The 27,371-nt window shown below is 23.8% G+C and overlaps 1 protein-coding gene across 2 annotated transcripts; it reads left to right on the top strand.

The window, feature by feature from the left end:
* LOC129607173 (segmentation polarity homeobox protein engrailed-like) lies at nt 1-27,371 on the top strand. 2 transcript variants are annotated; one of them, XM_055517941.1, is made up of 4 exons: nt 1-258; nt 364-1,554; nt 24,766-24,869; nt 27,017-27,371. In XM_055517941.1, exons 1-4 carry the CDS (start codon nt 210-212, stop codon nt 27,263-27,265), a joined length of 1,593 nt encoding a protein of 530 aa, XP_055373916.1. In that variant the 5' UTR covers nt 1-209; the 3' UTR covers nt 27,266-27,371. The 2 variants fall into 2 exon arrangements, with proteins under 2 accessions (XP_055373916.1, XP_055373915.1); XM_055517940.1 differs by having other exon boundaries at nt 1-1,554.

Below are 27,371 nucleotides of genomic sequence, written 5' to 3' on the forward strand. Positions count from 1 at the left end.
TATTTTTGATTGATAAAACAACAAAAAAGTGAATGTGCTTACAATTGCAAAGAAATGAAAAATTTTAAATAAAAAAATTTAAATGAAAAAATATTTTAAAAAGAATTCAAAATAATTTGATAAAAAGAAAAAAAAAATACATTTAATCCAACAACACAAAAAAAAAAAAAAACTAGAATTTAGTTTTAATAATTTATTAAATTAATGCCATGGCATTAGAAGATCGCTGTAGTCCACAAAGTGCTCCAAGTCCTCCAGGTATACCACAATCACCACAAAGTACTACATCATCATCATCATTAATATTAGATATGAGAATGCATCAAAATCAATTACATCAAAATACAATGCATCCATTTTCAGCAACAGCAGCATTTGCTGGTTATATGTTACCACAACAGTATGAACATTTAAAGCAATTACAACAACAGCAACAAGAATTACAACATCAACAATTACAACAGCAGCAACAACAACAGCAATCGGATGATTATCGAAATAAATTACTGAGATTATCACCAACATCGGCAACATCTGGCCAATCTGATAATACATCAGCTGGACCAACAATTAAAGAAGAAGAAAATGATTCAATTATTGATGATGAAGATGAACATATTGATGTTGATGATCAAATTCCAGCACATCATATTCAATCAAAAACACCATCACCACCATCAGCCCAATTACAGCGTATTAGTTTTTCAATATCAAATATTTTAAGTGATCGTTATGGTAGATTACATGATACACAAGAACCCGATGAAGAATTAAAATTATCCATAAATGATAAAAAAACATCATCAACAATTAATCAACGGCAAATACAATCAAATTTAGCAACACCAATATTTAGACCATTTGAAATTAATAGAAATTTAACAAATGATTCAAGTGAAAAATCAGCATTTACACGTTTAACAACACCAGCTAGTTTATTAGAATATAGTCGGGTACAACAGCAAGCGGCAGCAGCAGCTGCTGCAGCTGTTATGATGGCTGAACGTGCAAATTTTTTAAATTGTTTTAATCCAGCTGCATATCCACGTATACATGAGGAAATTTTAAATAGTGCAAGAAAATGTAAAAATCAACATCAAACACAACAATCAACATCAATATTACCTCCGCCACCAACATCAGGTTCAATTGTATCACAGTTATCTTCATCAGATGGAAATGATAAAATTCCACCACTTGGAAGTTTATGTAAAACAGTTTCACAAATTGGTCAAAATACTTCTTCTCATAATAATAATCATAATATATCATCAACATCTGCCCAATCATGTTTATCAAGTCCACCTCCAACATCAGTTTCATCATCATTTTCAACTTCATCATCTGGTTCATCGACAACATCAGCTTCACCATTATGTCGTATACCAAATAATAGCCCACAACCTATTCCACCTCAATCAGTTAGCCGTGATTCTGGTATGGAATCATCTGATGATACCAGATCAGAAACTAGTTCAACAACCAAAGATGAAAATAATCCATTATGGCCAGCATGGGTATATTGTACACGTTACAGTGATAGACCAAGTTCAGGTTAGTTTTACTTTTATTCATAATTATTTTCAATGTAGATTTTTTTAAGTTATAAAAAATTATTAACCATTATAATTTAATTTAATTAGTTCTCACTCACGATTAACTCACAAACAACTGAATCTCCTATATCATTTGATTAAATCCATGAATTTGGATTTGAATATTGAAGTTTTCTTTATTGTCCGATTCAATAGTTTCCAAATTGCCCTTTTACTTTTCAAATTTTAATATTGATGTGTACGGAATATAAAGCCTGTATTGAGTTGTGATGACTGAATTAATTTATAATGACTATATTAGATAATAATGATAAAAAATATATTAATTAAAATAAAAATTGTCTTCTATTTGTTCCGAAACTAGAAAATTCAATTACAGCTTCTCGTTCTTTAAATAATTTTTTTTCCAAAAATTTTAATTAAAAATATTACAAGATTATAATTAAAATAACATTCAATCATTGCACAAAATCTAATTCTAAATTATATAAAATAAAAAATATTTGCATATTTTCAATATTAAATGAATTTGTTCAATAAGCATGCAGTGATGGCGCGGCGTTAAATACACAATCTAATTAATTTCCTTTTAAATTATTATTAAATATGAAAACATCATTATTATATATTTCACTTATATTAATAATTAAATATGCAATTATTTAATTATTCAGTAACTCTTTGAGATTATTTACATTAATTATTCTTTTAAATGACTTCAAATTATCTACTCGTATTGTGATTACAAAAGTGTTAATTCTTTTAATACAATTATGGAAAATTAATATTTCTTATTTACATTTCTGTATATAATTTAATTATACTATAAAATTTTTAATTATACTGAAACATTTCAGTAAATTACTTTTCTCTAATTACTAAGTAATAATGAAAAAATTATTTAAGAGCAAAATATCGTAAAATCTATTGTTAAGTGCATCAAGCTTTACGATATTATTTAATTGAAAATTATTTGTGTTAAAAAATGAAATAGAACTTAAGTTAAATGATTGTTTATTTACGTTTTGTAAAATTTTTAAAATCAAATATAAGACGCAAGATAATTGCATGCAAATGAGAAATGAACATGCATCTGTTATACGAGTATGTAAGAGAATTTTTTTTTTTATTTTAATGCAACAGTCACAAAAAACGGTGCTATTCATATGCAAACGTAAAATATTAATATTTCCAAATTACCAATAAAATTAGTAATTTGACTAACTGTCTCCAATAAAATTTCGAATAAACTTTTTAGAAAATATAAAAAAAAATTTAACATAATTAGAAAACGTTGTGCGTATTAAATATTTCGATATATACTTATTACAAATTTTTTATATTATTTGGAATTCCTTTTCATTCAGTGAACAATTATTTTACCTTGATTTCCTACACGATTACGGCTTTAAAATAGGGGCTGAGCAATAACGGTGTAGTAATTATGGCACCGCTCATTTAACCTCAGGACCTCGAGCTCAAAACCCGGACAGGTCACTTTAAAAATAATATTCTATTATTATATAGCTTAATATACACTAAAATATAAAAACAAAACTGAACTACGACGATTAGAGACCTAGCTTAAAACCCAATTACATTCGAAGCTTGGGCGTCTCTCATTATATCATGCGTCAACCCTACAGTCCTCCTACGAGACTGTTCTTAAAATTGAAGAGTTCCAAATAATCATTTACAAATTTGATTTTCAGTCAACTAACAACAAATTCTTAAAGAGAATTCTCATTTCAGTACATTAGGAATTTTAATGAATATTACGTTCTATTTAAAATTTTGACATTTACGATAAATAAAATTACATAATGATAAAAATTTTATGTACCACATTAGATGCCCATTCCATAATTTTATATTATTGTTAAGATTATTCGATAATTTATTGCCCAAATAAATACCAAATTTTTTGCCTTAAATAAATCAAATGAAAATAAACTCATTTTTTTTTTTAAATAGTTCAATAAAATTATTTAAATAAGTAATAAAATATTTAAGTTATAAGGCGACCGACCAAGTATTTAAATATTTTCTATAATTTTCTCACATTTTAAATAATTTCGAAAAAATAAAATTTAAATTTGTGTTTATTTTTTTTTTATAACATTTTGACATTTTTATTTTTCAACTTAAACCCAAAACTTTGTACACTCCCACTTATCACTATTTTTTTTTGGACTAATTTGTTCTTCCCATATTGGTTACATGTTACGTATATATATATATTTGCACATAAACGTATGTTCACCTACAAGTTAAGTGTAAGCATATAAGTACAAATATGGCAATTTGCCAAGGTGCTTTGTTTTTTTTTTTAAATTTTTTTTATACAAATCTTAGTTTTCTAAGATATTAAAGACAAAATCCAAGAATTTGTAGAAATAAAAATATATATATATTTTTTGTCACTATTTTAACATACTTGTTTTACAGCCGCAATTAATAGGCTTGATGAAGATACAAAAAAAAAACCAAAGTATAAAAATCAAAAATTTCAAAAAATTTCAAAATTTTTTTAATTAACAATTTTAAAATGTTAAAATTTTAATTAAAAAAAAAAAATTAAATTTTAACACATAAGACCTAATAAAGTAAGTAAAGGAACACAGTCATTTAGGTGGGAGCGTGTTAATTTTTCGGTACTAATAGGAATTTCTATTGGAATTTATATTGGTACAATAATGTTTTTGTCTTCTTTTCTTGTTTTTCTGCTTTAAAATGTGATTACATTTTAAAATTAGTGCATTTTTACAGAAATAATCTTATTGTTAACATTATTAAGTCCGTTTGTTTGTTTAAAATAGATCTACGTCTTTTGGGTAACATACGCCCAATTCTGTTTTTGCAAGAATTTGAAATAACACGAATACAAAAAAATGTTTTTTTCTATTTAAAATAAGCCTATGGTATTCTGATTGAACCAGAAGTAACAGAAACTGTTCGAATAACGTGACTACTAAACGACAATAACATACAATTGAACTGTTTCCAGTGATGGCAATGATTTTGTATAGTTTTTCGCAAACGTATGTGTTTATTATCAGACAGTGATAATAAATAAAATTGTTTAATGTTTAAATTTTTGTTATGGTTGTGCTCTTGTTATTTAAGTTTTTTATCAATGTATTTCTGATATAATATGTACATATTTTTTTTCTAAAATCTAAATTTTAATTTATTTTATTTAATGAATTAAAACGAAAATAAATTCTTAAAATAACTACAACAATAGTTTTTTTATATAATTTAGTGTATTTTTAACTTGTTTTTTGAGGTCTAGAACCAATCTATTATTTTTGTACTTAGAGAGTATCTTTTTCTACACGAATTTCCCGAGAACCATTCTATCGTGTAAAAAGAGAATTAGGCGTAATTCTTATACAGTTCTTGAATAGAAAAATGTATTACAATTTATTCATAAATTTTTAAACTTAGAGGGTTAAGTAGCAGGTTTTAAACCCCCGAAAATTTTTTTAGAATAACCTCAAAATTTTACATAACAATATTTTTTTTACTACAATAATTACCATAAAGTACTACACTCATAATGGTTTCGTCTAATCCAAAAAAAAAAAAAAATTCAATTATAAAATTATTTACCATAATATTTAACCATTTTATTTTCTAAAGTTGAAATAGAAAATGGGTCGAATTCCATTCAATAATATTATATAAAGTGATTCTAATATAATTTCAAAATATACAAGTATTATTGCTTTTTATATATATATACAGTTTAATTATTTAATTTTAAATTGTATAAGTATATGTATATGTATGACAACTTTATTATTTATATTCATTATTTAGAAATATATTTCACTTATATGATTAAATATTTGAGTAAGTTTTAATTCAATAAAATTAAATTAAATTTAATTATTTAAAAGTTATTTTTCACTTAATTACATAGTTTTTTTTTTTTTTTTTCTAAAAATATATTTAATTCATATTTGGTATGAAATTTTTCATAACATTTCTTCAAATAATATATTAAAACTAATTAAGTTTACATTTTTACATAAATTAGGAATGTTGTATACTAATTATTTGGCTCAATTATACAGAGAGTTCGTAAAGAAATATCAAAATTAAGGTATACGTAAATGCGCATATATAGGAGATGATTATGACCATAAATGGTATATTGAGCGTATACCAACTTTACAATTAATTAGAATTGTTGTATAGATGAATGTATATATTATATGCATCTTATATTATAATTATTTAAAAAGCAAATAAGGTTAAATTACATTACAAAGTTATTTGTTAATGTAACAATTATCTTATATTTTAAATATAATTAAACAAGATTACAATAATAACATAGTAAATGTAAGTCTTAAAAAATGCTTCATATTCCAATATATTGATAATTACATAATTTCATTAAAAAATTAAGCAAAATTATTTTAAATGTTCTTAAATTTGTTTTAGGTGTAGGGAATACACTAATTCTTCAGTTTTCCGATTTAATCTATGTAACAATGTTGGAGTTTTTCACTAAATATTAATTTTTTAAAACCAACTGGAAAAAAATTGTACTGATTTTTAACTAATCTGGAGAGAAGCGGTGCTTGGAAATTTCCCATATTTCTAACAATTCTCCTTAATCTTAACCAAAAAATCCTGCAATAAAAACTATTCGAATTCACTTGAATAATTAATTGATTTACTGTATATTCCAATTACAAAATTTCATTACAATACGAAAAGATTCTTTTGTCCGTTCTCAAACGGTTAAGACTAAAATTTACCACAATGGGCGGCCTATTTGGCGTCAGTGTATTTTTTGGCATACGCGTCACAGCTAAAATTTCATATTCTGTTTTAGCTCGTTTATTTATAAATTAACAAAATGTTATTTATTTTTGCGAAATTTTTCAAAATAAAATAATTTGATTTTAATTTTAACCTCCAAATATTAAATATATTTTAATTTTACTCTAAATTGTCATTGATTTTTATACTTGAATTTTATTATTAATATTAAAACCAATCCAATGTATAGTATATCAAATATATACCCACATTTATCTATATATATGTATATATATATAATTTATGTAACCTGATTTAAAATTTAAATTTATGATAACTTTATTATTTTATAACAATTTTCAATAAATTAATTATAATAAGTATTAAATAACTAAATATATAAATATATTTTTTGTTCTTGATTTTTTAAGTTATACACATTCCTATAATTTATATTTTATATTAAATCGTGAAAATATTATATTTTATAATATTTATTCTAATATTAATACCAATAAAATCAACACCTGTAAAATTATAAATTGAAAATTAATTTGCAAAGAAGAAAAAAAAATTATTGACACATTTTGCTTGATAAAAATCTGACTCGGCTTTGTTAATCACATTCATATATGTATATGTACATATGTATATATACATGCTTATACATGCAATTGTTTATAATTACTTATACTAGCACAAAAGTCAGCAGTATTAAATTTTTATTTTTTTTCCACACTTTTCTTTTTGCGCTTAGTTTTTTTTTTTTAAATTGTGAATGATTATAAAAAGAATTAGGGTGGATCACCATAGATCTACCATCTACATATAAAATGACTTCCTAACCCTCTCCAAATTACTAATGTTTAAAGTTTCGTCGGATAAACGCAAAGGATATTAGACAATTTTTGATTAATCTAGACAATTTTCGAAAGTGTACCAAACAATTTTCCACGGTAATTTCCATTGAAATTTGCATATCGAAACTGCAACCATTCCTATAATTATACACTAGGTACTTGAGAATGTGGTTGAAAATTGTTAATTGGGCATAACACTTGCTACAAGGAAATACTAGTATTCCTAGAAAATGTTGGAGGTTGTTAGTATTGTTTCTACAACTTTCAGAAAGAAGAAGGAAATCCTTATACTTGTATTTAGATGTTGTAACATTTCTGTGAGTGCCTTTTATAATCTTTATACTTATATATCATTCTTTTTTCCCACATAATTATGTATTTAGTTACGAGTTAATTTATATACGGACGATATACGAATATAAACGTTCTTGGGTGAAAATCACATATTTCCAATTACCATTTATTATTTTTTTAGATAAAAAAAAAAATTTATCAACATTAGCCACTATCGACCCACTCTAGTATACATACTTAAAATGTTAACTACACTCTATTCCTAATATTTCACATACTAAATAATATGGATTACATATAATGGCTACTGTAGACATCAAGCTACAACAAAAATTTATCCTATATTTCATATTATTAATTCAATTAAAATGAAAATGAAATTTACTGAAAATAGTAATAAGGAATGCAGTTTAAAAAATAATTCTTCATATATATATATATTTGTAATATATATGTTATGTACATATAGAGTGTTATACAATATATCATAACTTATTCCTTAATATATAATGTTTTATGGACAAAGCAAAATAGAAACAAAATGTACACATGCAAGTACTTAGTAAGCTTTCAAACATGCTTTTATAATTTAAATGTTCGCTTACTTAATTAAATAATTTATGTATATACATATGTACGTATGTTTATAAGCACAATTTTTGTATATATTTTATATATTTATGTCTCTCTATAAATATTAATCAAATTAATGCAATTACATTTTATAAAATGTTAATAATAATTTTTAATATGAATGACGTTGATTTTTCCTTCTTGTTTATTATAAAATGTTTTATGGGTTTTTTCACTCTATATTAAATTAAAATTATAATATAGAAGAATTTCTTAATAAAATATAATGATATATTTTATATATACTAATTTATATTTCATATATATAATTAAAATATCATTAATTAATTATAATTATTGAAGTGTAAAATGATATTAAAAGAGATTATAATAATTATATATAAGTATTGTGTATATACCGTATAATAATTTAATAATTAATTTTATAATATTTAATTATTATAGATTCAAAAAGGGCAAAATATTTAATTTAATAAATAATCATTATTTAAATATGATTAAAATAAAATTACAAATTTACCCTCAACTTCCTGGAAAACAAACTTCAATATTAAAGCTTTTTTTATTAATTTAAATATAAATTCAATTTTATTATTAAATTTATATCCAGTGAATAAATGTATTTTTATATTACACTTGAAAACAAATTCTATTATAAATCATATAAAGATATTTAAGTTGTATAACAGATTATTATAAATTTTATTTTATTATTTATTTAATTTTAATAAAAATACATGAACAAATATAAAAATTGCAAAATATTAGCAAAACTATTAATTCTTTGTATATGGCTATTATAATAATTTCTTAGCAGATTAATACACATATTGTTTTACAATACTGCCGCAAGAAATTACATTAAGCAGCTGTCATGCTTAAGGCATCAAATTTGAGTTAATAAATTGACGAATATTATATTAATTTTACCAAGAACATTATAGTGTATTTTTAATTTACTTTGCAAATAATATGCATATTTTTTATATAAATAAAGATTTTAAGATCTATAATCCTGATATATAAAGAAAACTTAATAAAAATATTTCAGGTAAAGAGAAATTTTTTGAGGGAAAAAGAATTTAATATGTGATAATATCTAATACAACCGGAAAATGGGTTAGGGGATGCTCCCATCAATTCAAAAACATGATGGGTGGTTTTTTTTTTAAAGATCTATATAGCACTTTAAACGTATAACACTTCGTCATAATTGAACATATGATAAATTTGCGCTTTTTCAAAGCATATAACACTTAAATGTATAACACTTTGAAAAAAAAATGTATAACACTTAGCCATATAACATTTAACTGTATAACACTTTCACCGTATATAACACTTCTAAATACATTTTTTATTACGGTAGATATAATTTTTTTTTTTATATAAAAGTAAAAAATCTTTATTATTATAAATTAACAGGTTACACGTTATTTTAACTATGTATAACACAATTTGTATACAAAACAATATTCACTCACAAAATAGTCCCAATTACTCTACATTAGAGATACTCGTACTAAGGGCTCTAGTAATAACTTCTTTAAACATAAGAATTAACGTCCTTAAGTTTCAAGTGACCTAACAAACACCAAAATAATTTTATAAGAATTTTGAGTTAAATTAATTATATAATATATAATTCACTATTATTCTACTTTATCACATAAAAACCACACGTTATTTAGAGACAATAACGTGCATAAAGTGTCGCCTTCCATAGAAGTTTTAACATAAAAATTTCAAAATACCTTATTTTTTTTTTTTTTCTTATAAATTATGCGTTTTAATTTTTTTTTATGAACCAGAAGCTCTTCATGTATTCCTTCACATATACATAAATAAATTATCATGTTTTTTTTTGTTTTTAATATAATTTTCCCTTGAAATAAAGAGAAAATAAATCATAACATTCTTACCCGTTTACATTTTTCCATTTTTAACACATTTGCACCTGGTTATTTTTTTTTTCCTCATTTCATCGTCTTTTTCTTTATCATTCCATATTTTCTAACACTAAAAGCCGGTTACTTTCAAAACTATATTCAACGAGACAAAGAGCGAGAAAAAGAGATACAAAAAAAACAGGTTTATTGCAGATTTTTATCAATTATAAATGATAAAAGAATAGCAATTATAAAATTCACTTTTTACCATTATTACGCACTCACTTTATATTTAAAATTATTAACTACAAACTGCAGAAGAATACGCAGTTTGAGGGTATAAATGGGTTAAAGAATAACAGCAAAAATAACAGAACAAACAGAAATTTGTGTTTTTTTTTTAAATAAGAGAGAAAAAAAATCATAGTAACGACAACGACGTGACTTTTCATAAAGAATTCAAAAAATTTCTTACTTAACTCAATTATTTAAAAAAAAAAAAAAGAAAATCAAATCGAAGGGGTGACAAGTTTTTGAAGTAAAAACCAAAGAAGAAGATTTTTCTGAAATCTCAATGAAGCCAATTTTTTTTTGGAAAACTTTTCCCATAATTTTTTTTTTTTACTTTTTTCTCATTCAATGAAATTAATAGTAAGGTAATTAACAAAATTACATCGAATATTTCTTTTTTCACTTCTCTTACATAATTAAATAAAATAAAAGATTTTTCATTAAACACACACTCACTGATTCTGAATTGAAAATAGTTGTTAAGTTTCAAAAAAAGGTAAAAGTCAGCCTCAATAGTTTCCTGTATTTGGTTTTTCCTCAAATGCTTAACTACATAATTAAATGAAATGTCAAATAGCTTGGAATGGGCTGCTAATATTGTGCGTTGAGCAGCTTCTTCAGGTTATTAAGTTTTTAAGTCCAGAATATTAATCACTTTTATATTAAAATATAATAAGCATGTATATGTAGTTCGAAATTGTGTTGAAATTCTGATAGTATTCTGATATTAAATTTTCATTTTTAAAAAACACTGCAAATGCAAATAAATCAATTTATTTTAATTTATTTATTATACATAAGTTTCTCCTTATTAAAATAAACAAATTGAAATTTATTGTTATACGAGTATTGCAAATTTATTAAGAAATTTATGCATTTTTTAAATTAAGAAATTTTATTTTTATTGCAGAAAGTGATTGAAATTAAGAACAATTAAATAAATTTGTAAGAAGAGATTCTGTAAAATTAATTGTTGAATATTTATTTGTTGAATGTTTGAATATTTATTTTCTAGAGTATAATAGTTTAGAATGTTGAAGTTAAAAACTTAACATGTCGGCATTTATTGCACTTTAGTAAGAATTTAGACTTAAAAATGAACGAATATGAAAATGAATTTACTTATGCTCCCTGTAATTATGTAAAAATTGCATATTTTCAGGCGCTCTCAAATATATAATTCATATAATTTTTCAATTCTCGCACTGTAAACAAATAGTAGTTTACTCTTTACTAGTAAATCACTTATTATATATACTTCGTATATAGAAATATTTACGATTTTCATATACAAGAATCTTTTTTAATAAATTTGAAGATTTCCCAATAATTATTGATTGATGTTTAGATTGATTAATAAATAATTAATTTCAATAACTATAATTTCTTTTGAATATAAGAAAAAATAACTTTTCAATTGATTCCAGTTAAAAACAAAAAAAAAATTTTTAAATAATTTATAAAAATATTTTTTGATTGATTGAAAATTTTAAAATCATTAAAATTTTATTCTAATATAAAACATTTTTACTTGAAGAAGGGAAAATATAATTTATAATAATTATGAATTTAATAAGAATTACTAACAGCTAACAGTTTATATAGTTGGTTTATGAATTCTCCGAGTATATAAAATATAATTGAATGCCTCTCATCAGAAATATACGATGGCAATAACTCGTAAATTGTATTGCTCTTGCTTATTCTCTCTTACTATCACAATTCTTTAAAATATTTCTCAGAATCTTGTATGACTTTCTCTCTCGATATTTGTCTTAAAGAATTACTGACCAGTAGAACAGAATCAATTTATTGCTCAATTTTACAAGTGTTGCCACAATAGCTTTTAAATTTATTTATTAATATACGATATTGTTTTAATATTGACTGAATTAAATCAAAAATATTTTATTAATTTATTTTTCTGATTTTAATCTAAATTAATATTTTCAATTTAAAATAAATATTAAACAATAACATCTACTCTATAAGTATTACAACTTTCTATTAATTAATTAATAAAATTTCACTGCTTTACAAAATTTTAAAAAAGGAAATTGTGATGTCATCTGTTTATGATTTATTTGCGCATAATCATGTAAAATTTGCCATTTTTGGAAAATGGAAATTGTTTATAAAACAAAGTTTTCAAATAATTTTCCTTAATGCATAACGCACTTAATATGTCATGCATAAACATTGTATCGGATAATGTTAATTATTGTGCATTCCTGCTTTCATTGTCTTATATTTTTCAATATTAAGAAATAAAATAATAAAATTATGAAATTATTAAAAATTTTGATTGACAATTAACTTTAAGAAAAATGTCATCCAGTTTGTTAAAAAAAAATTACACAATAAGTCAGTGAATTCAAATGTATACAGAGAAGAGAAATAAGCGATTACATTTAAAACCAAAAAAAAAATAAAATTACAAATTACAAGATCCAAAAGACTTGTATTGTGTATAAAATAGAAAGAGAGCTTGTCTAGACAAATTTATTTTTAAAAAATATTTTTATAATATAATACGCACATACAAACAGTTACGTTTTATATTCGTTACGTACTCGTACATTATATAAGAGAAACTCTGATAGAATTTCAATTCAAGTTTAAAATTTCCAACTTCAATGCAAAAATTCATTTGCATTTTTCACTCTATTTTTCTTTTTTTTTTTTTGCTCATTTAGTTTTTTCTATCTTCTTTTGTTTCCTTACTCTTCTCATTTTACGATCATCACAATTATTTGCGTTTGTGTGTTTTGTGATTAAAATGTGTTAATACAGCAATTGTTTGTGTGTGAACGTGCGTATGTGTTTACTGAAATGTATATCCTTGTCATTTAATTATCATTATTATTATTTTCTCAATTTTATTTTTACAATTATTTTTCTTATAGTAAATATTTTAATGAAATAAAAAGAAAATTGTATTTTTTTTTCTCTCTTTTTTTTTGTTTCTTAGTTTTTCTCTTTGTTTTGGTTTTTTTTTGGAATAAATTACTGTCGACTAATTAAATGGCAATCATTCAATTTTAAATAAACAAAAAAAAAAAAAAACAAAACAAAAAAAAATATATGAAAATTATCGTTGATTTCATCACACTTTTCATCAAGAATTATATTTGATATGAACATCTAAATATTTATGTAAATTTGTATATATGTTTGTAACAAAGATCCCATTTAAATTATGTTATACTTGTAATGTATGTATGTAAAATATTTGTTGAAAAATATTTGAAATGATGAGTGAAATGTGTGTTCTTTCTTTTGTTTTAATTTTCTTTATATACATACATGCACACCAAACGTGCGTATATCCTATATGTATTCGAGTGTAGATATACAGAAGGACAAAAAAAAAATTAATTAATGCTTGAAAAACTTGAAGAAATTTATGGTAATTTAATAATTTGAAAAAAGAATTTTCTAGAATAAGAAAACGAGAAGAAACAACAAAAAATCTATTAGAAATTAAAATGTTTTTTTTTTCATCTCAATTCGGTTAACACATTAGTTTATATATAGGTATATAGTTTTACACAACATAATATGAAGGTAGACAGGAGTTTTACTAATCAGTGTTGTTATATTAAAAAATTGTATTAAGTACAATATTTCATCAAATGTGTGAAGATTATATTTTTCTAAGAGTTTCTGCTAGATTACAAATTTACTCTCAGCTATTTATGTAAGAAATTCTAAAAAATTCAAAAAGGAAACAAATTGCCACTCCAAATGATACATACGTACACTATAGATCGAAGTCTCATATTATTAGATTTTTTTTAAGCTGTGCTACATTCAAGATGTAAAGTGTATATACGTTAGGGTGTTCAAGACTGGACAATGCCCTCGAAGTAGTGTAATTGAATGACTCCAGATAAACAAGAAACACCTACAGACATTTTCCGTTGTCCTTCCCCACTTTATAAAGCTTCAATTTTGGAATTTCTGAAAACCGCCAAAATTTTAAATTTTTTATCAAGTTCTTAAAAAATTCTTATTATCAAGAACAAGACCATTCGATTTAACACGAAATACCAATTTCCTTATGAAAGATATTTAATTCCTGCACGAAAAAATCAAGTTAGCGCGGAAGTAATAGTTGGTCTGTAGGACCAATTTTATCCGTTCAGAGTTTAGGTGATTTTTTAGGGTAGGAGTCAAGCTCCTCTCCTGTCGGAAGAAAAAGGCATATAGAGCCGTCCTTCTTCGTCTTTCGAGATTTTTTCACCTAGTAGAAAAGAAAAATTAAGGCAATTAAATAACTTGTATATATGCCAAATTTTATTATAAAACTATTAAATTTTGAAAATTAATCATCAAGAATCTTTTCTCTTCAAAATTCCATTATTCTGGGGTATTTCAGAGTGTTCCAGTATAAGAAAATAAGAAACAATACAGGTATTCTAATTTTTCAAGAAACAAACCACTCCTATAAGATATGAGTGCCTGATATGTAAAATATACCATCAAGTACATGATATTTATACTTCAGTTTTTCATCATAGAAATCTTAAGAAACTCTAAGCAAACACAACTGTTTTAATATTAATTTAAAATATAACACTAAATTTGTAGAATTTTAATGTTCCTATGAAACTAGAGTTGGTAATTATTCTAGCACTAAAATAATTTTAGAATCTTACAAATTATTCTCAATCCGATTTAGCCCCCAATATGTAATCTAAATCAAATCATTTTTTTTTTATTTCCATCCACTTTATAAAACAAGTTTTGTTTATCTATACGTCACATATACATGGGATGCATTAATCATATAAAATTTTAATATTTTGCATTAATATACTTTTTAAGTAATTTTGAAATACAAAAAAACAAATTTTTTTAAACAAGTATTTTTTTATAGCCATTTCCATTTGTCATAATTCAAACTAATAAATCATCCAATAAACATAAAATTTTTGGTGAATACGTACATAAACACATAAAACAATTAACATAAAATATAAAGTGAGCATAAATCACTTCATCTACTTTAAAAAAAAAAATTTAAAAATAAAAAAACATAAAATTTTAAGAGTTATAAAAAAAGTAATAAAATTTTTGCCATTAAGGTATTTTAAATGTACTTATCTTTTTTTTGAAATTTTATATTTTGTATAAATAAATTAAGTAATTAATTGAAATGAAATATGAATTGGAAAAAAATATAATCAACACTCATTTTCGATATTTTTTAATAGAATTATGTAGAATTCACACTTTCACAACTTATTTGTGAAATATTGTAAATATGTTTTCTATATATATATATGAGTCAAGTTCGAAATTATTTGAATAATCAAAAGCCACTATTAATTTTTTTAATTTAAATTAAAGGCAATTGTTTATTCAAAAAAAAAATAATATTGGAAATTAATAAAAAATTTTGTGTTCATCAAAACTAAATTTGAATTAAATATGAATTGATATTAAAGGAACTCCGTTACAGGAGTTCAGGTCTACCAGAGTCGAACCGCCTTTTAAACACTTAATTAAAAAAAAAAAAGTATAGAGCTCTTCAAAATCTTTTAAGCGGTGTACCAATATTGCATTCAGTTCTATCTTAAAGGCATAGAAACCATACACGAGTTCTCACAATGAAATTTTACCGTATTAGTGATAATGAAGCATCTGTAGCAAATTACAACTCCCTAAATAATTTTCCCTGCTCTAAAATGATTTTTGTTACCTAACGCGGCATATGTGACAGATTATAGCTAAGCAAGAATGATGCCCACTTTAAACAAATAAGTTGTAATTCAAAAAAAAAAATATAAAACCAGGCATCTGCAAAATTGTACGGAGCCAAAACGGAACAGATTTCCTAAGCTTCTTTCAACTACTCCTTTAATATAAGTTAAATTAGAGGGGTTTTTTCTGCAAGCAACACTATAATATTAATTTCCCTTGATTAACACTGTATTATATTTTTTTGCATACCATTAGACATATTTTGCATATTTTTAGGCTATTTGAAATCCCTAAAAATATGCAAAATTTTTCAAAACTATATTTAAAGTTTAAATTCTCCAACAGTTATAATATTATAATAAATTATATCACAGTGACCACTGCACCTCTGTCCATAACACATTGATTACAATATCATTTCTTATTCAACACTGCAATTTCTTTAATTCATAGAAGAAATTTCATCTATTTTAAACAAACACACAATTATACTTACGAATCTAAGAAAAAAAAAATTATATATGCGTATTATGTAAATGTGAAAATAGAAAATTATGAAATAAGAAATTTGTTTATCGAGATAATCACACATCACATGTGTATCATCCGGAACGGACATATTCAAACACCTTAATTCTTCTTATTAAATATCAAATTTTTTTTTCGTTATATGATGATAGATTTGTATAATACACGTTTGTGAATATATATATATATATATATATATATATATTTCCATTCAATCCTATATCAGTGGTCAGAGTTAATCAATCGCTTATCAGTTATGAATAATCAAAAATTATAATTACACTGAAAAAAAAAAAAATTTTATTTTCTAAATTTTTCAAAAAAAAATTGAAATATTTTAAATTCTTATTCAATTAAATTTGAATAATTTTTCTACATATTAGTAATAGATTATTTAACCTAACTACATATATAGATAATAAAACCTAAAAAGGTTCATATTAGAAAGGTTTCAATTCTGAACGTGCATATATAAAATCATAAAAGGTGCTTTAAAAGATCGCAGTTGTGTATGTTACTGCTCCTATACATAAGAGATCGGAAAATGTGTTTAAAGATAAAATTTCTTAATTTTTTTTTTAATTTCTCTTCTATATTTGGAGATCATATATAGAAATTTCTTAAAATGAATTTAACAAGGCTGAAAATTGATGCTTATTAAATTCAATTGAGTTGGGAGGGGAAAAACAGGAAAAAGAGTAAGCAAAAGGTACAAATAGAAAGCAAAAACATAATATACAAAGGATCAAGGATATGACAAAGTAAATATATACAAACACATGGGTGTTTGTGTGTAACCACTTGCGTACATTGGAATAAGAAGAAGTCCTGCGCATTACAAAATTCCAAAAAAAAAACTTTTTATTTCGTTTCGTTTTTTTTTCTTTTTTCAATTTTTGCCTTAAGTCTATAAATTCTTAAAATTTAGATAATTTGATTCTAATTTAAAGAAAGTGGTGGCAAAAGACTCTTATACACTTTTGAATTATAAATTTCCTGTTTGATGTCTAACACATTTAATATTGTTGTTGTTATCAGGAAAAGAAAAAATAATTTTTCTAATAAAGCTAATAAAATTTTTTTATTTAAATTGTTTATTTGAAATAGTTACCAGCCATTAATAATTGTGTTTATTTTAAACAATTTTTTGTTTCGGGTAACCTCCGCTGCCTCCACCAAATTCATTTATTGTGTGTTTTGTATAAATGCCTTGTTTAATTTTTTTTTTTTTTGAAAATGATTAATGTATATGAAATTTTTAATGTGGTATTTTTTTTTTTTTCGAATTTTTGGAATTTAGAATTTAAAAATTTAAGAATTTTATTCTAACATTTTGAATCCTTGTTAATTCTGCCCTTAGAATTTTAGAAAATTTTTTGAATAATTACGAGATTTTGTTATTTTTGATCGTATATAGGATTGAATATGATGTGGGTGATGAAATAGACCAAAGGGAATTTTTTTTTTTTGAATAGATTTTAGGAAATTTTTGTGGTCATATAAGCTGAAAGTACCTTAAGAAATTATTATTAAATAGGAATTTTTTTAGGAATTTTAATGAATATACTTAACAAATGTAAAGCACGTAAATTAACAATTTTAAATGTCCTTTGTAGTTTAGAAAAACTCTCATTATATCGAAAAATTTCTCAATTTATTGCTATAAGAAGAATACATAAGAGTAACAAACTATTTTCAATTAGAAATGAAATGCCAGTTAACGAAATGACATCATAAATATCAGTGGGCAACTCGCTTTCGCTTTCTATAGACCGGACTATTTGCATGAAAATTAGAAAAGGAATGGGCTAGCAAACTATTCGGCGTTATTTCATTTAGTTGACACACACAAATTGTAATCCACTACTACTCTATAAAGTGCGAAAATCAATGATCTATAAAGTCATGGAATAGTTGAAGACAAAAACAGAAGGTTCCTTTAAGAACATTTTAAAAAAAATTACTATACTTGATATTTTAAGTTTATTGCAAGAATAATTAAAAATTAATCAAAAAAATATAATTAAATTTGAAATTAAAAAAAAAGTAAAAAAAAGTCATATAAAGGACCGTAAATTTTGTAAGTCCTTGCAAAACAAAATTAAATTTATTTATAGCAATTAAAATTAAAATTTATTAATGTGAGTTTTTCTCTTTAAAACAGAAAATTTTTCTTTAAAATTTATGGGTACAGCCATAATACGTGAATTAAGTATGTAATTTGAAAATTTTATATTAAGAAATTTTCTTTTGAAGAAAATTTAATAGATTATTTTATTTATTTTAACTCTTCTAATGCTTACAAAACCTAACGTAAATAAAAATCTAATTACCAAAAAAATATTCGTAAATATTACGACTAATTTCTTAATCAATAAAGAGTTGATTCGCAATATTAAATTAAGATGTACATTTCCTTATCAAATTACAAAATGAAATCAAAGAGCTAATCTGCATTTCATTGCACGTAATATTCTACACTGCAACCATGTTCTAGTGTAAATGCGCTAATTCGAGGCTGATTCGTTATGGGACGGCACGGGGATGAGTTTTTTAAGACAAATATCGTACGTATGGATGCAAAAATTCGAACCTCTGTCCAAAACTTTTTTTCTGTCAATTAATAAATCTACACAACAATATGCCGATAATTGGTGTCAGACTTATTTTTTTCTAGTGATAGCTGCTCAAACACAAAATTTTGAAAAATTTTTCAACAAATGCTAATTATCACAAAAAAATCTGCTATTGATTTATTATCGACCGTCGAATTACATACCACTAGATTATAATGATCGCAATTGAAAATAATCTAAGCGCAATTGATGTCGAATTTGAGTTTTATGAAATCAAAACACCTCCTACAATTTCCTAAGAGCAATATTCAAAAAATTTACAAAAGTCTAATTGGAAAAACTTTAAATTTGAATGTATGCCGCGATATGAAATTTTTTTTTTTTTCAATTTATTTTTAATAAAATTTTGAATTACATTAAATTGACAACAATTTCCTCTTATATATTTATTAATTCTAATGTTAATTTAATAATTTTGAAATATTTTTTTTTCCATTATTAATAAATTATTGCTATTTTTATTATTTATATTTTTTATATATCTTTTATAATAAAGAAAGTTGTAAACGCACTGTTTATAATTTATAATAATAAAATGATTATGAATTAATATTATTATTTTTTTTATGTTAAATATATTTGGCATATTTTCATTTTTCGAAATAAATTGTATATAAAATTTTTGGGCCGAATTCCAAAAGACTTCATAAAATTCATAAATCACAGAAGTATTTAATAAAGTTTTATTATTTCAATTTTTTTTTTTTCAAAATGGCTCTTTTTTTTTTTGTTCATGACAAAAATTATGAATATTTTTATTTTATTGCCAATTGCCGTTCAAAAACAAAATTTAAATGATCTAATCAAAATTCAAATAAAATTATAATAAATTTTATTGAGGCATAGAAAACGTTAAAAAAAAATAACATTTTTATCGCTACTATTTTTTTAATTTATTGTGATGTGGGACATAAAAGAGTCACCTTTTCGATTATAACTTTTAAATTTTTTTTTGAAAATTTATTATTATAAAATTAATAATAAAATGCAAGAGTGTAAAAATTAACACGGAAATGATTTCTTTTTTTTCTTTCTTTCACAAAATACACAATAATTTTAAATAAGAAAAATATAAAAATTTTGTATAACCTTAGGAGACGTCCGTCTCGAGATTAATTAAGTTAAAAATTAGGAAATTTTAAAAAAAAAAAAAAAGTGTCTCTAATTATAATTTATAATTTTATTTTTCTATATAAAAAAATAATATAAAAGTGTTCAAAATGGCTTGCAAATATTTTATTAAATGTATGGTATTTGGTGAGCATTGATTTCATTAAATTCAAATCAGCATGGTGTTCTATTGTCTTGAAAATTTTAAAAACACCATTGTGCATTATGGCTCATATATGTGTGTACATAATATATTAAGCAACATTACTGGCAAGATTTCCAAAAATATTTTAGTAATTAATAATAACAACACTAACAGCCTATACTCGTATACAACTGATTTTAAATTAAAAGCTTTCAGACGAAAGAAGGCCGTAAACAAATGTCATGCCGAGAGACTCAACTGTTTGAAATTTTTCATACAAATTTTATAGAAGAAACTTTTTTAACTATATGTAGTTTCGCCCACAATAATGCGTAATGCAGTTAAAAATTGTGAACAGTGACAATCCTCATTAGTGTCATTTATACACACTCTGTAACAGTAGTTCGTATTTAATTCTGTTCTTAAGATTTTGTTGAATAAATTTGCCGTTGGAATGTACTTTGCCTGTCGTCACAAAGGCACCATTTTCTCAATCCTTTTTTTTTTATTAATGAACAAGTTAACTGTTGCTCTATTAACAAATTAAACCTATTTTTACATTGAAATTATGCACTACGCACCATAACGCAATTATTCTAGAATGCCAACTACCAAATGCGTTAGAACAGAACATAAAATATTTTGATAGCATTATAAATTATGTAGAAACACCAAAAAAACAAATGCATACCGACGGCAAGCCATAAATATATTTGTCACTGTATTGCAACTTATGGAAAAAAATTAGAAAAATTACAAATTTTAATTTTTAAACTGTAATACTTAAAAAAAAGCAATGAAAGTCTAGGATTCTGGAAATTTTAAGATAATTAAAAAAAATAATTTGAAAAGTGTAAAGAATTAAAATGCAAGCGCAGCCTCTCCTCACTTTCGAGACCTTTCAAAATAATGATCCCATATTTCAGTTGTTAACACAACAATTCGCACTAAAAACAAAATTTAAAATTTTTTATAATTGGGCGGTTTTCGAAACCAAATATTTATGAAATCATTCGTATTTAATTTTGAACACAAATTTTATATTTTATTATGTGAGGCTTTCTTTAAACAAATATTTTGGAATACCTAAGCTATATGAAATTTCATATGTAGTTTGCACAATAAAATCGAAATTTTTTTTCTAAATTTATTTTAATATTATTACGGTTATTTATTGTAATTTTTTTTTTTCAAAAATTTCATTTTCTTTTTACGGCAAATCAAAAACTTATTTTATTTCAATATTCTTTCAAATTCAATAAAGTTAATTTTAAAATGATTATTAGAGAAGAAGGTTAATCATAGTATCCAATTTCCTTTAGGAATGGGTGTTTTAATAACCAATTATATACCTATATAATATTTTTTATTTTTTTTTTTTGCTTTAAATTCATATTAAAATTTATATTTATGACTTAATATCAAATTTTGATACGAAAAAAAAAATAGAGCGCACCTTCCACCTTTTGTATAAAAAACAGCAAATAATCAAAAACCACACACACAAATACACACTTACATTTAAAAAATTTAGATAAAAAAGTTTTTCTTTTGTTTTATTTTTCCAAATATTATTAAAAATCTTGTAAAATTTTTGAAAATTACTTAGAAACTTTATTCATGTATGTATGTATATTGTCGCTACTATAAAATATCACTTCGTTATATTGTTGTTGAAGGAGAAAAAATAAAATCAAATAATCACATTTAAATTATACGAAATTATTATTTATGAAAAGTGTTATCACCTCCAATATTTCTAAGCTTTGAAAATTTATTTGGAAATATTTTAATTTTGTCTTGGTCGACATGTTCGACGTGAATCAAACATGTTCGACATGAATCAAACATGTTCGACACGAATCAAACATGTTCGATTATGTTTGATCGTAATTATTTATACAAGCATTGTACGATTTATATTATTTCTAAACTCTTATTGAGATTTAAAGATTTTCATACTAATTGCGTTTTTTATATAACAAAATAGAGTAGGTTGAATAATTTTGTACTAGTTTGTGTAGTGAATATATATGTCCTCCCATAAAGCAGGAAGACATTAGTCTTAACTAGTACATTTATATAATGAAAGTAGACAAATATTAAGGACCGAACTTTTGTACTAAAAAATTCGAAAAATGACATAGTCAAATATTATAATTTTGATTAAAAAAAAACGGCAGCACTAAAATTTTATTTAAATATTTTGTATTACATCATAATTATATATACAACATGTAAGTGTATACCCGTATGTGTATGTAGCACTTCATTTATATACATATATTTAAATAAAATTCTATAAATCATACACTTGATATACACTACACAAAATACGAAATAAATTTATATTTATAATAGTATGTGCATATGAACATACATATAATATGTAGGTAGGTAGATTTTTATTGTATGTATAACACAATGTACAATGTTTACACGCTTAATTCAAATTAAATGAGAATAATATTAAAAGAAAATCAAAAGCGATAACAAAATTAACATGTATCTATCATAATATAAATATGATAAAATAAAGCTGTCCATTAAACGCGCTTTAAATTTATGCAAATTGCCAGAGGAATTCACAATAAACTGAAAGAAGAAAAAAATAATCAGAACGAACCAACAACAATAATAATGATAAAGAATAGCACAAACATATAAGAAGAAATCCAAAATAACAACAACAAACGAACACATTGAAAAAATCACTTTTGTGTTTATTTTTCGATTTCTTTGTTTTTTTTTTTTATTGTCTTCCTTACCTGGCGGTATATTTTGATTAAATATTCTTACATACTTACATACATAAATTCATAGTCATTTATAGAAGTGCTACTCGCTGATTAATTAAAATCTTTTACCTTGATGACTTTTTTTTTGTCTATAAGTGGTTTTTTTTCTCTGTGTATATAGTTGCCGAAGTTGAACTTTAAAGTTTTCTGAATTAAAATCTAAAATAGTTTTATTATAAGATTCTTCGTGTTTTCCAATGAATACTTGTAATAGACAGTGTAACATTGATTATAACAAACATAAAGAAGAAGATTTGTCAAAACCATAATTTTGTAATCTGTGAATAATTGCAAGAGTCCACTAAGATTTAACGAGTAATAAAACTAACTAACGAGTATAGAGTTTATGATGGTATGAGTTTATGATAGTATATTTATCCATAAGAGACCCGCAGTACTCTCACAGATCTCTATATAGTAGTTCAGCTTCGTTTTTCATTTTAAAATGGGCAACTACAGCCTGCCGTCCAAATATTACAAAATTTTCTGTGGAAAAATTTCGAAGATTTTGAACTAAAAGTCCCGACCTCAAAATGGATATTTTTAAAACATTGTGAAACGGGTAGAAATTGACTAAATAATTGCTGGCAGAATTCATTACTTAGGATGACAAACAATTTGATATAATGGATAACCGTTCTGTGCTAGGCGTTGCTAATCGAATTTAATGTTGTAATAAATTGGCTTTTCTTTTCCTTTTTTTGTTTATTAAAACTCCTGTTCTTCGACTGTATGTACTCCTCTACATTATGCCTATATAGAAAACTTAAATTTTTAACATAATTTTGTATTAAATTACTTTACCTGGGTTGGTTGGTTAGTTCTGTTTTGTTTGTGTTTATGAAGAATAGGCTCAAAAAAAATTTGACATATTAAGAAGAAATCAAGAAAGAAAAAAAAAACAAACGCTTTTATAAATTAATTAATTTTCGGCAAATTTTTTTTTTTCTCGTTGGTTTTTCTATTTAATTTGATCATTTTTTTCTCCGTTTTATTTTTTTTTTTGACCAAATGCGATATTATGTTAATAATCTTATAAAATACAAATATATAAGAACAACCATTTATATAATAATAATAAAAACAAAATACGGGGAATAGATAGAGCGATTGACGAACTAGATAACAACGACCTAACTTTGGTGGTCTATAAAATTATAAATGAGTTTCTCGTTTTTAGTATTTCCATAATATTTAAAAAAAATAAAATAACAAATAATTGCTGATTAACATAAGACTTTTCGTGTATATTGTTCTAATAATGTACGTTATACTTTTTTAGAATAAAATATAGACCCAAAAAAAAACATGCATATTGTAATCAGATACAAGATTTCGTGCTCATAATGCATTATATTGAGTGTTGGCGATTAAGCAATTTATTTTTATAAAAAAATTTTGTTTTTTTAGTTATTCTAATTAATTTATATTATTATTTATGTTATGTAATTCTGTTGTTCTATATCACCTTCCCTTAAATATTTTCAGCATTATGGACTTGTGAGCTTATATGAAAAAAAAATTTAAAATGCAAATTATATTTTAATTAAACAGTATTTATTTTTTTTTATTTCAGGTCCAAGGTATAGACGTCCAAAGAAACCAAAAGATCCAAAAGCTCCAAGTGATGATAAAAGACCTCGTACAGCATTTTCAAGTGATCAATTAGCTCGTTTAAAGGTAATTTTGTTTTTTAAAATAACATTTTTCAAAAACAAAAACAAAATTGTAAAATTATTTGACTTTAAAGTTAACAATTAAAAAATTTTACGATTTCTATTATTTAAAGACAAATCCAACTCTGTTTAATTTTCAAAACGGAATAAGCAAAAAAAACACTTCCGATCAGTGTTGTCAAATTGTGTAAAATTTCCCATTTTGAGGGAATTTTCAAGTCTTGAAGGGAAAAAAGCCAAAAAATGATGAATACGTATTTTATTTGAGTACAATGCTAGATCTATGGGTATAAATAAAAAATTTCTTAAAGGGAAATTATAAGGGGAAAAATTGGGAAAAAACAACAACAAAAACGGAAAAAATGGGAATTTTTTTACTAAAGGTGGTAAATTGAGCAAGAGAGAGTTGGCAACACTGCTTCCGATCAGAGTCAAAATAAACGCAATCAATTTGTGATTTTTACTAAAATATTTTATAACTTGCTCTTAATATTTGCGATTTTTCCTATATGTAAAGTATCAACAAGACCCAAGGGCCTAAAGTCTTAAATTACCATAAATCTGTATCAAATATGCATCTGTACAAACACATAATTTATCGACAAATTTAAACATTGTGTTATTGTGCTACTTTACTTAAGTGGAGCAAAGATTTGAAATTTATGAAATCTTTACTATAAACAATAGCGCAAATGATACTAAAGAAATCCTAAGAAAATACTGTTCACATGGACGCAATAACCCTTACGAAAAATTTCTCATTGATTAGAAACGAAAAAAATATTTAAAAAAAACATTGCAAAATTCTTTAATATTAATCAATTTAAGAATAACTGTAACTAATTTTTGCATACCCTGGCCTATAATATTTTTGTATACTATAATTTTCCTTTTTGTTCCTTCTCAAAGATTTTACCTCACATATTAATTGAGAAAAAATTCGCACATTTCTATATATTTAATGAGATTTTCTTATACATTTATGGCACATATAAATTAATTTACAAACAAGGTGTATCGAAAACAACAACAACAATAAAAACATTAAAAATAAAAATTTTTTTCACAGTTTTAAAATCTTATTTATACAAAATATTTACAGATTTATCATATGACAACCACCTGCAGTTTAGAAAACAAATTATAATTTTCTTTTATTTCTTAATTTGTTACACCCCTGAAGAACGGCGAGAACGCATACAACACTACTAATATAAAAATTTCATATATTTTTAAAATTCTGAAAAGATTTTCTGAAACAAAAACAAAAAAAGTCAAAAATTTAAAAAATCATAAAGAACAAAAATGAATTTTTTTTTTTTCAAAAATCAATTTTTATTTAAGAAGACGGAGGAACGGCATGACAGAAAAATAACAAAATAAATTGATTTTTACCTTTAAAATTATTTTTACCTTTTCATAATGAGATTTCGAACCAAAAAAACAAAAATACAGAGAAGAATAATGCAAAAAAAAATTGAAAAAAAAGAGCACGAACAAGAGAAAAGAGAAAAGGCACTGTGTAATGAGCTGTCACAATACAAAATAATAAAATGAACAAATGTCAAAATTGATTTTGTTTATACTTCCATTTAACCGCAAATTTAAACATTTCGTGTCGCATTTTCTATTGTTTAAATTACCTTTCGATACGCTTGTCACTTATTTTGTTAAAATATTGGGAGGGAGATATTGTGTTTTTTGGACCTTTTCATGTCCATATCCAATTATTTACAGGTACATGTGTATGTATGTAGGAATTTGTTTTCTTATTTTTGTTTATAAACGCATTTACCGATTTTTAAGGTCTAGTATATTCAATCTAAGAATTCGATTTAGTGTAAAAGCTGATAAAAAATTAAATTTTGGCATTGTTCTGTTTCATTTCTAAACATTCCTCGTTCTTTTATTTTTGTTCTTTAATTTCGTTTCGCCTCCTTTTCGTATTGTTGAATCTATTGTCCGGCTATAAAGAAATTTTTATATTGCCTTCACTTTTAAGATTTTTGATTTATTTTGTGCACACTTAATAAATTTGCAGTAAAATACAAAAATAAAATTGTTGTTTACACTTGAAAATTAAATTTTTTTAGTTTTTTTTTTAAATTTTAATGAAAATAATATTTTTTTTTTGTATTCTTATATTTACAGCGCGAATTTAATGAAAATAGATATTTAACGGAACGTCGGAGACAACAATTAAGTTCGGAATTGGGTTTAAATGAAGCACAAATAAAAATTTGGTTTCAAAATAAAAGGGCTAAAATAAAAAAATCATCTGGACATAAAAATCCTTTAGCATTACAATTAATGGCTCAAGGATTATATAATCATTCAACGGTGCCATTGACCAAAGAAGAAGAAGAATTAGAAATGCGCATGAACGGTCAAATTCCTTAATTTTAATAAATTTTATTTGTTTGTTTTTTATTTTATTTTTTTCATATACATACTTCATATATTTCTTATACATACATATAAACAACTAACTATATACGGAAAATTT

Source organism: Condylostylus longicornis, unplaced genomic scaffold, assembly GCF_029603195.1.
Source record: "Condylostylus longicornis isolate FDR11 unplaced genomic scaffold, ASM2960319v2 ptg000027l, whole genome shotgun sequence".
Classification (NCBI taxonomy): Eukaryota; Metazoa; Arthropoda; class Insecta; order Diptera; family Dolichopodidae; genus Condylostylus; species Condylostylus longicornis.

Excerpts from the sequence above, each read along its gene's own strand:
- LOC129607173 (XM_055517940.1), top strand. The coding sequence starts at position 210 with ATGGCATTAGAAGATCGCTGTAGTCCACAAAGTGCTCCAAGTCCTCCA. Across the intron at positions 1,555-24,765 it reads CAGTGATAGACCAAGTTCAG|GTCCAAGGTATAGACGTCCA; the intron begins GTTAGTTTTACT and ends TTTTTATTTCAG. Across the intron at positions 24,870-27,016 it reads ATCAATTAGCTCGTTTAAAG|CGCGAATTTAATGAAAATAG; the intron begins GTAATTTTGTTT and ends TTATATTTACAG.